Raw genomic sequence first — 12,747 nt, 5'->3', positions numbered from 1 at the left:
TTTCTTAACAATAGAAATATAAAATTTAGACAAAAAAAAAAAAAAAAGAAAAATTTGCACATTCTTATATCAATCAGTCAATGTTACGTTACATCACGAGCAATACAATGTAAGTAAATAGAATAATTTGCATAAACATAACAAATAAGTAAAATGGCTAATTTGAAAGATCTGTTTCGTGAAATATTTTTGAGTTGAAGTCGGCAGGAAGTGGAAAGGGCTTGGATATGTGGTTTGAAGGAGAGATCAGCGTCAAGGATTACCCCGAGGCAGTGAGCTTGTGGGACTTGTGAGAGTAATGGATAGGTTCGTTGGGGGGGTTCGCGTGAGATGAGGGAAAGATGATGAATTCTGTTTTGTCCATGTTGAGTTTCAGAAATCTAGCGGAGAAGAAAGATGAAATAGTGGACAGACATTGAGGGATTCTGGTTAGTAGGGAGGTGATATCTGGTCCAGAGATGTAGATCTGTGTGTCATCAGCATAGAGGTGATACTGAAAGCCATGAGATTCTATGAGCTGTCCCAGGCCAAAGGTGTAAATGGAGAAGAGCAGGGGCCCTAGGACTGAACCTTGTGGGACTCCGACAGATAGGGGGTGAGGTGAGGAGGTGGTGTGTGAGTGGGAGACGCTGAATGTCCGGTCTGTTAGGTATGATGAGATCCAGGATAGGGCCAAGTCTGTGATGCCAAGGGATGAGAGGGTCTGTAATAATTTGGAATGGTCCACTGTGTCAAAGGCAGCCGACAGGTCGAGGAGGACAGAGTAGTGTCGCTTGCTCTTGGCGGTTAAGAGGTCATTGGTGACATTAGTTAGAGCAGTTTCAGTGGAATGGTGTGACCAGAAGCGAGATTGTAAGCGGTCAAAGAGGGAGCAAGAAGAGAGATGGGAGGACAGTTCAAGGTAGACGTGTTGTTCCAGTAGTTTGGAGGCATAGGGGAGAAGGGATATAGGGCGATAGCTAGATACAGAGGATAGGTCAAGAGAAAGCTTTTTGAGGATAGGTGTAATGGAGGCATGTTTAAAGCTTGAGGGGAAAACACCCGTTGTTAGTGATAGGTTGAAGAGATGGGTTAGGGTTGGGATGAAGACTGGTGAGGTTTGGGATGAAGTGGGATGGGAGCGGGTCAAGTGCACAGGTGGTGAGATGCGATCTTGAGAGTAGAGTGGAGAGTTGATCTTCTGTAATGGTGGAGAAGTTGGTTTTGGAGGTGGAGGGCTGGGAAGTCGGGAGGAAGGGCTCTGGGGGTTGTTGACCAAAACTGTCTTTGATGTTATCAATCTTCTGCTTGAAAAATGAGGCAAAGTCTTCAGCTGAGATAAGTGGGGAGGGAGGAGGTGCTGGGGGACAGAGGAGAGAATTGAAGGTGTTGAATAACTGTTTAGGGTTGTGAGACAGGGAGGATATGAGAGATGAGAAGTAGGTTTGTTTAGCTGTGGCGAGTGTGGTCTTGAAAGTAGTGAGGGACTGTTTGAAAGCGATGAAGTGCTCGTTGGAGTGGGATCTTTTCCATCTGCGCTCAGCAGCCCTGGAAGCTCGCCTCAGTTCTTTGGTCAGGCTGGTGTGCCAGGGCTGTCTGTTGATTTTGCGAGCTTTGGTATGTGTAAGTGGGGCAGCAGTTTCCAAAGCTACAGCTATTGTGGTGTTATATAGAGCGGCAGCGTCATCCGCATTGTGTAAGGAACTTATGTCTGTGAGAGGGAGAAGGGATTCAGAGAATGAATGTAGGTCAAGATGTTTAAGATTTCTGCGAGGGTGTGAAAGTTTGTGGGGTGGGGATTGTAGACATGGAGTGGAGAGGGAAGAGAATGTGAGAAGGTTGTGGTCAGAGAGAGGAAGAGGTGAGTTAGAGAGGTTAGATAGGGAGCAGAGGCGGGTGAAGATGGGGTCCAGTGTATGACCATCTTTGTGGGTGGCTGTAGAAGACCATTGAGTGAGGCCGAAGGAGGAAGTGAGAGATAGAAGTTTAGTGGCAGCTGAGAGGGAAGTGTCAATGGGGATGTTGAAGTTGCCCATGATGATAGTGGGGATGTCTGCGGAAAGGAAATGAAGTAGCCAGGTGGTGAAGTGGTCAAATAAGGTGGTGGCTGGCCCTGGGGGGCGGTAAATGACAGCCAGTTGGAGGTTGGAGGGGGAGTAGATGTGCACAGAGTGCACCTCAAAGGAAGGAAGGGCAACAGAGGGTGGCAGTGGGATTGGGGTGAAGGAGCAGTTATCTGACAGGAGAAAACCAACTCCTCCGCTATGTTTGCTGCTGGGGCGGGGGGTGTGAGAAAGGTGGAAGCCACCGTAAGAGAGTGCAGCAGGGGAGGCTGGGTCAGAAGGGGTGAGCCAGGTTTCGGTGATGGCGAGGAAGGAAAGTTTGGTAGTAACAAAAAGATCATGGATGTTGGAAAGCTTGTTGCAGACAGAGCGAGCGTTCCTTAGAGCTCCTGTTAGTGGGACTGGGGAAGCCGGGGCTGGGTGAATGGGTATAAGGTTAGAGAGGTTTCGGAAGTTTGTGATAGAGCGTTGATGGGAGGTAGAAATGACTGTGGGAATGTGGTGAGGAGGACCAGGATTTGGAGAGATATCACCAGCAGTGAGAAGGAGCAGAGAAAGTGTTAGCAGGTGGGAGCAGGAGAGGGCATGAGGGGGCTGTCTGTGTTTGGAGGCAGAGGATTGTAGGTTCAATAATCAGTCACACTGATTGGAATCAGTCGTTTTTTGCTGATCTAACAAAAATCCTAAATATTGAATGGTAAATGATTCCTAGGCCAACTGTGCCCACTGTGCCTCTATGTATGAACACATTCAGAGTTTCAGTTGGCTTTTGTAACCTCTATTTTATTTCTACAATGTTAGACCGTTTGTTGTGCTGTGAAATTGTCTTGTGTGAGTCAGTCTCCACTTCCTGAATAAACTTTGGATCATCCTCCTGCTGTTTCATATAAATTGATAATATCATATTCATTGTTTTGCCCATGCACGTGATTCTCCATTTCTGCGTTCAGTGACCTGAGACGCCCTGTATGGGTGAGTTTTTCTGCTGTTATCCTGGCTCTCCCAGGTCACATCACTTTATATTTTTAGGTTTAATTGCCTTTTAATGGCTAATCTGGCTTACTGCGCTTGACTATCTAAAATCCACTGGCCCTGCAGTTTACTTCAGGGGCGTCAGCATTCGACAGGCAGTGGTTGATTGATTGTATATTAATGTTGTGTAGTGACGGAAGGCGCTTTCAATTAAGTAGGGCAAAGAGTAAATCTTGAGTAGAATTAGCATCTGGTCATTTTTTTCAAGGACATTTTATTTTTAAGAATATGTAATAGACTTGAGTGGCCCTTTTAATATCTAATCTTCATATAGCAGATTGTACTACCCAGTAGCCAGAACAAAGTTATGTTGCTAGTAAACACAATTTTGCTATAATGATGGTTAATGATTACAATGATGACTCTACAGAAAGGAGTTAAAGGGAATCTATTGCCATGTTTTTGCTACCCTGTCAGAGAGCAGTAGGATGTAGAGATAGAGACCCTGATTCCAGCGATGTATCACTTATTGAGCTGCATATTGTATTTTTTTTATACAATCTCTATTTTATCTGCTGGAGATCTACCAGTTCTCTGAATGCTGAGCTCTGTATAACCCCGCCAACATCACTGATTGGCAGCCTTCTGTGTACACTGCGCATAGGCAGAAAGCTGCCAATCAGTAGTGAGAGCGAGGTTATACAGAGCTCATGAATATGGAGAACTTATATGGTAGTCCTCTACTAATTTCCCATTACTAAAACAGTTAGGAATTTATCCTATTGTCTTACGTAGCTTTGTGTTAGGGATTTTCTTTTGGTACCAGTGCATAGGGACCTCATTCTCTTCTGTGGTTCCCTACTATAGGCTTCCTATACACATTTTACAATATGCAAAACTTTTCAGTAGTGTAGATTGGCTGTATATGTTTAGGCCAAAGATGAAGACTCCTTTTAGAAGTCTTACAAAAAAAAAATCGTTCATGGGCAAAGCATGTCTTCTCACTGGACTGAAGAAATGTAAACCCTACCAAATAAAGCAAAAAAGATCATTTGTTGCTGGATTTCAGCCAATGAAAGTTTGTTGTGGTTTAAATTGTCAATTTAAAAAAAAAAAACCGCAGGTGGTGAAAAAACGCATGTAAACGCTGCGTTTTTTAGACGCATGCATTTTTGCATGCAGAAAAAAAAACGCAGCGTTTTGACGCGTTTACATGCGTTTTTTCCTGCGTTTGCGTTTTTGAAACGCATGCTGAGAAGTGTGTGACAGCTGCCAATCATCAAAATCAACTAGAAAACCCACTATTAATAGAATTACATAGGGTTAGGGTTAGGGTTAGGATCCCTAGGGTTAGGGGTAGCTTTTTATTAGAAGAATGTCCTGGTCACCAGGTCACTGATAAGCCACCCCCCACCATCAAGGTGATAAAGGGATCCAAACCCTACCCCTAGCCCTAACCCTACCCCTAACCCTAGGGATCCAAACCCTACCCCTAACCCTAACCATAACCCTTGGGATCCTAACCCTAACCATAACCCTACCACTAACCCTAGGGATCCAAACCCTAACCATAACCCTAGGGATCCTAACCCTAACCCTAAGGGTTAGGATCCTAACCCTAAGGGTTAGGGTTAGGATCCCTAGGGTTAGGGTTAGGGTTAGGATTCCTAGGGTTACTAGGGATCCCAACCCTAACCCTAACCGTTACCCTAGGAATCCTAACCCTAAGGGTTAGGATCCCAAGGGTTAGGGTTAGGATCCCTAGGGTTACTAGGGATCCTAACCTTAGGGTTAGGGTTAGGATCCCTAGTAACCCAAGGGTTAGGGTTAGGGTCTTCTTGTTTTTTTGTGTGTTTTCTTGTGTTTTTCTATAGAAACGCATGCGTTTAAAAACGCATGCAAACGCATGTGCTTAAAAACGCATGCGTTTACATAGACAGCAATACATTTATTTGCCGCTAATAAACGCATGCGTTTTTTTTGCGGCAAAACGCCGCTAGAAATTACTACAGGTTGCATTTCTGCAACTAAACGCACGCGTCAAAAAACGCATGCGTTGCCGAAAACGTGTCAAAACGCACGCTAAAAACGCATGCGTTTTTAATGTTAAATATAGAAAAAAACGCATGCGTTTTTTAGCGCTAAAACGCTGCAGATCAAAACGCAAGTGTGAAACCAGCCTTAGTCTATTTGAGCATATGAGCCATCTTTGTGTGAACAACATCACAGAATTTTTTGAAGACTCTAATTTTACTCATTGTGCCTCATTTCTGAAGCTGCAGAGTGATGATTTTGTTCTTATCAACAGGAAGCTTGAGCCGCCTTGTTCTGTAATAATGGTGGTGTACAACAAACCATATTGTGTAGGATTCTGGAAAAAGACCATTGGCTCCATGTCAAGTTATTAGTCTCGGAAATGTATGTCCTAGCCATCTAGCTGTTGGGTTTTTTCCAGGTTTCTTAAGGTGCTTATTTGAGGTCATCTTTTAAATGTGTTGTTTCCTTTCAACAATGCTCAGTAAGGTATAAGAAATCCCAGAGCTTTTACCTTTCCAAGTCCAGCGTTGTCCAGGTCTTTCTTGACTGGCTGCAATATTAATGTCACATTGACTGAGCTGCAGCCAATCACTGAGCTCAGTGGCTCTCCTGTTTTAGACTGCAGAAAACTCTGGACTATGATTAGCTGCAGTGTTGTTGACTTTAGTCTCACCACTGCAGCCGATCAGCAAAGATTGAAATAGCCAGGGAAGAGCAGCGAGAAACTGGAGAGTTAAGTTATGCTTAGTTTATGTTATACATCACAGATCCTGTGGGATAAAAATAGTTGAAAGGGGACAACCCCTTTAAGACCTCAGGTCCCTTGCAGTGTGGCATATAATTTATTAAGAATAGTTCCTAATGAAATACCACAGTACAGTTTGGAATCAAATGTTATTATTTATTTATATCTCACCATTGATTCCATGGTGCTGTATATGAGAAGGGGTTACATCCAAAATACAGATATCGCAAACTAACAATGATAAACTGGAACAGAGGGAAGAGGACCCTGCCCTTGTGGGCTTACATTGTACAGGATGATAGGGAAGGAATCAGTAGGTTGGGGGTTGCAGCAGCTTAAGTGGTGTTGATGTGGCAACGGGGTCTTTCTTGAAGAGATGGGTTTTAGGGTTCTGTCAGAAGGATGTGAATATGGTGGATAATCGGACGTGTTGGGGCACAGAGGATAGGAAATATTAGGGAGAAGTCTTAGAGGTGATTGGGTGAGGAACGAATAATTGTTAAGGAGATCTTGGGAGGACCGTAGATTACATGAGGGAAGATACCGGGAAACTAGTTTGGAGATGTATGGAGGAGTAGTTTGAACTAGTTACACTGGGGAATTGGTAGCAAATGAAGTGATTTGCAGAGGGGAGAAACAGAGGAGTAGCAACGAGAGAGATGAGTTAGTCGGGCAGCAGAGTTAAGGATGGACTAAAGAGGTGTGAGAGTGTTAGCAGGGAGGCCACAGAAAAGGATGTTGTAGTAGTCGAGGCGGGAGATGATGAGGGCATGCACAAGCATTTTAGTAGAGTGAGGGTTAAGGAAATTTAGTTTAGAGTCAAGTACGGCTATGCTCATAATACATTTATGGCTTATCTTGTGCATGTGAGCTTGGAAAGTTTTTGGAGCATATACTGAAAATACTGTATATCCATAGGACACCAGACACCTGACGAATGTCGAGTGTCTTCTCCTTTTGTTATCTTTTAGATTGGTATGTATGCTTACTTTATAAGCCTCAATTAATTATATTCCTTTTTTTTTTCTTCAGGTGAAGCCAAAAATCTTCCCTCTTATCCGGGGCCAAACAAAATGCGAGATTGTTACTGCACTGTGAACTTAGACCAAGAAGAAGTGTTCAGGACCAAGATTGTGGAGAAGTCTCTCTGGTAACAATTTCCTGCTTAATCTAAATAATTTTATCAATTTGTTCTTTGCCATCAAATGGCAACTAATGAGCAAGCTAATGACTAGTAAATAGGTGAAATGCAGCTTCTTGCAGAATAATTTTGTAGAGATGAGACCTTTTCACAGTACTGTAATTGTATAAATGTTACAGATCAGAGTTTGTGATTCCGTGTTTTGTTTTTTTTTGTCAATTTCAGAATGTTTGGCATTGCAACATCCTTCTAACTTCGAAGATTGCAACATTAGATTTACAGTTTAGGAAGACTGTGATGTCTCCTGCATTTGCCGTTTTCCTAATGATGCTATAAATTATGTGTATTTGGGTGTCCATATAACCCACTGTTGTGACATCACCAATATGTTTCGTTTCCTTAGATCTTACAAGAGACTAATATGTTCTCGTATTTTCTGATTATAGTCCAGTCGATTAATTGGCCAACATTTAGTGTACGATGCAAGCAGTTTTAAGGTTCTTGTATTTGTGTAATTCCATTTGGCATATTTTGGGTCATTTGAGACACTGCTTCTTGGGCACACCAGTGTGATGTTCCCCTGTGTAGTCCACTTCATGCAATGGGCAATGCCATGAAGAGGTCTTCACAAGGGAAGCCACGCTGGTCCTACTTCTGGTAGCGTGGTGTGTGGTGACACAATGTGCTGTAGCTGGACCTCTCTATTGTTCATTCCAGGTATACAGATTGGCATTATATTGGTTTTGTTGTGGAACCAGTGGTATAGCCATTTCTCCAAAGTGTGCCAAGGGCAATTTTTCCACATGACAATGCCAGGCCCGATGTTACTTGTGCTACTGTGAGCAGGCCACATGGCATAAATTATGCTGTTATAACCTTTATCATCTTCGAACTTGTCTCCTGTCATGCACATCCAGGGTCTCATTGGTTGTCAGTTGCAAAGGGAGCTGTCAGTAGTGAATCTGTAAGTGCGTGCATTTCGTGCGTGACACCCGTACTTGATAATTTGATAAATCGAGATTTTGAAGAGTTTGTATATGTACACTGCTCAAAAAAATAAAGGGAACGTTTAAACAGAATATAACGGCAAGTAAATCAAACTTCTTAGAAATCAAACTGTCCACTTAGGAAGCGACACTGTTTGACAATCAATTTCACATGCTTTTGTGCAAATGGAATAGACAACAGATGGAAATTATTGGCGATTATCAAGGCACACTCAATAAAAGAGTGGTTCTGCAGTACCAATGCTTTCTGGCTGATGTTTTGGTCACTTTTGAATGTTGTGCTTTCACACTCATGGTAGCATGAGATGGACTCTACAACTCACACAAGTGGCTCAGGTAGTGCAACTCATCCAGGATGGCACATCAATGCGAGCTGTGGCAAGAAGGTTTGCTGTGTCTGTCAGCATAGTGTCCAGAGGCTGGAGGCCCTACCAGGAGACAGGCCAGTACACCAGGAGATGTGGAGGGGGCCGTAGGAGGGCAACAACCAGTACCGCTACCTCAGCCTTTGTGCAAGGAGGAACAGGAGGAGCACTGCCAGAGCCCTGCAAAATGACCTCCAGCAGGCCACAAATGTGCATGTGTCTGCACAAATGGTTAGAAACCGACTACATGAGGATGGTTTGAGTGCCCGACTTCCACAGATGGGGGTTGTGCTCACAGAGCAACACCTTGAAGGACGCTTGGCATTTGCCACATAACACCAGGATTGGCAAATTCTCCACTGGCACCCTGTGCTCTTCACAGATGAAAGCAGGTTCACACTGAGCACATGTGACAGAGTCTGGAGACGCCATGGAGAGCGATCTGCTGCCTGTAACATCCTTCAGCATGACCGGTTTTGCAGTCGGTCAGTAATGGTGTGGGGTGGCATTTCTTTGGAGGGCCGTACAGCCCTCCATGTGCTCGCCAGAGGTAGCCTGACTGCCATTAGGTACCGAGATGAGATCCTCAGACCCCTTGTGAGACCATATGCTGGTGCAGTTGGCCCTGGGTTCCTCCTAATGCATGACAATGCCAGACCTCATGTGGCTGGAGTATGTCAGCAGTTCCTGCAAGATGAAGTCATTGAAGCTATGGACTGGCCCGCCCGTTCCCCCAGACCTGAATACGATTGAACACCTCTGGGGCGTCATGTCTCGCACCATCCACCAACATCACGTTGCACCACAGACTGTCCAGGAGTTGGCTGATGCTTTAGTCCAGGTCTGGGAGGAGATCCGTCAGGAGACCATCCGCCGCCTCATCAGGAGCATGCCCAGGCATTGTAGGGAGGTCATACAGGTACGTGAAGGCCACACACTACTGAGCATCATTTCCTTGTCTTGAGGCATTTCCACTGAAGTTGGATCAGCCTGTAACTTCATTTTCCACTTTGATTTTGAGCATCATTCCAACTCCAGACCTCTGTGGGATATTAGTTGTGATTTACGTTGATAATTTCTATGTTTTATTGTTCTCAACACATTCCACTATGTAATGAATAAAGGTTTACAACTGGAATATTTCATTCAGTGATATCTAGGATGTGGGATTTTAGTGTTCCCTTTATTTTTTTGAGTAGTGTACATAAATGTATAGTACCAAAGAGGAAAAGTAATGGAATCACTGAATTGCTTAAAATGTTAATGACATGCAAATGATGAAAAAATGGAAACAAAATTATCAAAACCTCACCCTTTGCAATTGATAACCAATGATGTCACAGATGTGCTTGATAGGAGACAAGTCCGGAGATGCTGCAGGCCATAGTAGCACGTTTAGATCAAACGGCTTTTCACAGTAGCACAAGCAACATATGGTCTGATGTTGTAGTATTGCAGAATGGCTCCTAGGACACTTTGGAGAAATGACCATACTACTGGTTCCATGATTGATCGATTATGTACTGGAAGTGAAATTAGACATCATATTCTGATCCTAATGTATTAAGTAATATCTACCCAAAGCATCAAAAGCCATTTGCATGACATTAGGCTATGAGCCAGACATTCTGCTACAGTTGTTGAAAATATTCCAAGGCGTAGAACTGCGCTCGTCGCTCATACTCGATACCGAATGAATCGAGAAGTTTTGAAAAATTTGTTTCCATTTCTAAATCATTTGCATATGATTAACATGTTTATCGATTTCTATAATTCCAAAACATTTTTCTTTCTCGGTGTTGCAATTCCAATGCTGTGGAGTGAATAATAGATCTAATGTGCATATGCACACCCACATTACACATGTATATCAATACAATTTAAATCAATATAGTATAGTTAATGTCTGTGTGTTCAATACTAACCTAAAGTTTGGACACTCCTGATAATGCAATGATTTTCCTTTTTCTTATTGGAATGTGTACATTGTAGATTCAGTTTAAAGGCAGCAAAACCAAAGGTGAACTCATATGGAAACAAGCAGTTAAGAAATAAGTGTGAAACAAACCAGAATGTGCTAATCCTTAGGCCTTGTTCACACTGCGTTAACAACAGCCCGTTCAACACATGTGTTAACGGGCTGCTGTTAACGCAAGTGCCGACTTGTCATACCGCTAGCGCAGAGAGCATCTGCTAGCTCTATCTGCGCTAGCAGTGACTGACCCGAAAACGCTGCAGCCCGCATCCCAGGGTCCGTCACTCAATGACGGCACATCGCTAGCGCACGCCCATTGTGGGCGTGCGCTAGCGATGTGTCCGACATAGGGCATAATGGTGGCGTTATCGGACTGCGTTACACCGCGTTATGCTGCGGTGTAACGTAGTCCGTCTAACGGACGACTAAAACCTAATGTGAACCTGGCTTTGGATTCTTCATGTCACCTCTTTACTCTGATGACAGCTCAACCTCCCTCCTCCCCTCACATTGGCATTTTCTCAAGAAGCTACTTCAGTTAGTCACCTGGTTTTCCAAGAGTGCTTAAGGATGTCCCAGAGGTGCTTTCCCTTCATTCTGTGTTATCACTCATGGCAAATTAGGTTAAAGTCTGGTGATTAAGGCCAATGTCATCTGACGCAGCACTCCATCCCTCTCTCTTTTTTTGGTCGCATAGCCCTTGCATAACCTGGAGGTTTATTTTGTATCTTTGTCTTGTTACAACCCAAATAAATAAATTTTCCACCAAGTGCAAACCAAATAGGTTGGCATATTGTTGCAGAATACTGTGGTCGCCATAGTGGGTCAGTGTGCCATCAATGTAGAATAAAAAGCCAACATTGCCACCACAAAGTACCCCCACACAATCACACTTCCCCATCCTTGCCTCATGCTGGGCACCACATATGTAGAAACTATCTTTATACCTTTGTACATCTCACATGGACATGATGGATGGTGCCAAAAATCAAAAATTTTGAATTGTGAGACCACAGTATAGATTTCAACTAATGTAATGTCCAGTCCTTGGGTTGCTTAAAGTCTTTTTTGTTTGTGGTCCTCAGTAGTGGCTTCTTTGCAGCAATTTGACTATAACGGCCTTCTTCTCGCAGTCTCCACAGTTGTGGAAATGTGTCTGCTACTTGCTGTCTGTGCATAATGTATGAGGGCATAATGTATGAGGGCTGTTATCTGAGGTGTTGACCGTTATTTCCTTATGTGTTCCTTTGTGGTTCTGCTACCTTCACTCTGAGTCCACAATATGCACATTCCAATTAAAACATCGCATGATCAAGTGTGTCCAAACTTTTGACAGCTATACATTAGTAACATAATATATTTATGCATATACATATATTGTATTGGGAAATACACAAATTAGACATACTCTGATTGGATATCATTTGTGAACTGAGTACTTGACTTGAATATCTTTTTAGGCAAGCAAAGAGCTGTATAATGGGGGTAGCGTACTAATAGACCTTACTGTGTAGCATTAGCTATTAACAGACTTTTTTTGAATGAAACAACTCATTGTTATTCCTAATGCGAGTCCATGCTTACACAAAGCTGAGTGGCGTCTTCTAAAGAGGAACTTGGAGGGTCTTGAGCTGAGAGCGGGTTGGACAGGTTACAGGGTTTACTATCGGAAGATACAAGTAGGGTTAATGCATGCACTGGCAGTGCGCCATTGTACAGAAACCAGTACATTTGATGACTTCCAATTTGTAAAGTCTCAGAACCATGTTACCATTTGTAACTTACAGCATCGTAGTATAATTTGATCTATTAGTTACAGTCGTATTCCTTTATTGTTTAGCATATTTTGATACTTGTGGATTTGTTGATCATCTGCCGTATGAATTTCATGTATAACCTTTATTTGTGCCCAATATCCTTACACAGAAGTTAGTGATTCATGGCTTGGACTAAAGATGAATGGATGCCCTTTAAAATCTCATAACAAACACCAGTTTTCATATATTGTAGCTTAAAGGGATGATCTAAAATCCAAATTAATTTTCATCCTAAATCCCTGTCTATTTAATGCCATAATCTAAGTTATTTTCTAATATATTTTAAGTAAAAATTCCCTACTCTTCCCTCACGACACCATCTAACTGCTTTTTTTTTTTTTCACTACTTTTTTGTTGACGCTTTGTTTGAGAATCCCAGTGGATGCTGGGATCCTCCGTGTCGTCAGGGGGCAGAGGCTGTGGTCACTGCAGCAGCCTATGCCTTCTTCTTGAAATGGGGAGGAGGTGTGCCTACAGTACAGCATCGGACTCCTTATGGCCACAACGAGGGAGAATTATGCGTGCATGGCTATCAAGAGATGGCCACCGTATCAACGAACTGGGTGGTACGGTCACTTCTGCACGCGCCAGGGATGGCATATAAAGAGTGCATGGATCGCATAATGCATTCCATATATGAAATTCA

General features: G+C 43.1%; 1 protein-coding gene across 2 annotated transcripts in view; it reads left to right on the top strand.

Annotated features, from left to right (window-relative positions):
* The window catches only part of RASA3 (RAS p21 protein activator 3), a 231,377-nt gene that overhangs the window by 60,095 nt on the left and 158,535 nt on the right, over positions 1 to 12,747 (top strand). For both annotated transcript variants that reach the window (XM_077296562.1, XM_077296563.1), the window contains exon 2: positions 6,829 to 6,946. In XM_077296562.1, coding sequence (XP_077152677.1) covers positions 6,829 to 6,946 — 118 coding nt within the window. The remainder of the gene's footprint in view (positions 1 to 6,828; positions 6,947 to 12,747) is intronic.

This window comes from Ranitomeya variabilis, chromosome 3 (genome assembly GCF_051348905.1).
Source record: "Ranitomeya variabilis isolate aRanVar5 chromosome 3, aRanVar5.hap1, whole genome shotgun sequence".
Taxonomy (NCBI): Eukaryota; Metazoa; Chordata; class Amphibia; order Anura; family Dendrobatidae; genus Ranitomeya; species Ranitomeya variabilis.
This window is presented reverse-complemented; position numbering and strand designations above follow the sequence as displayed.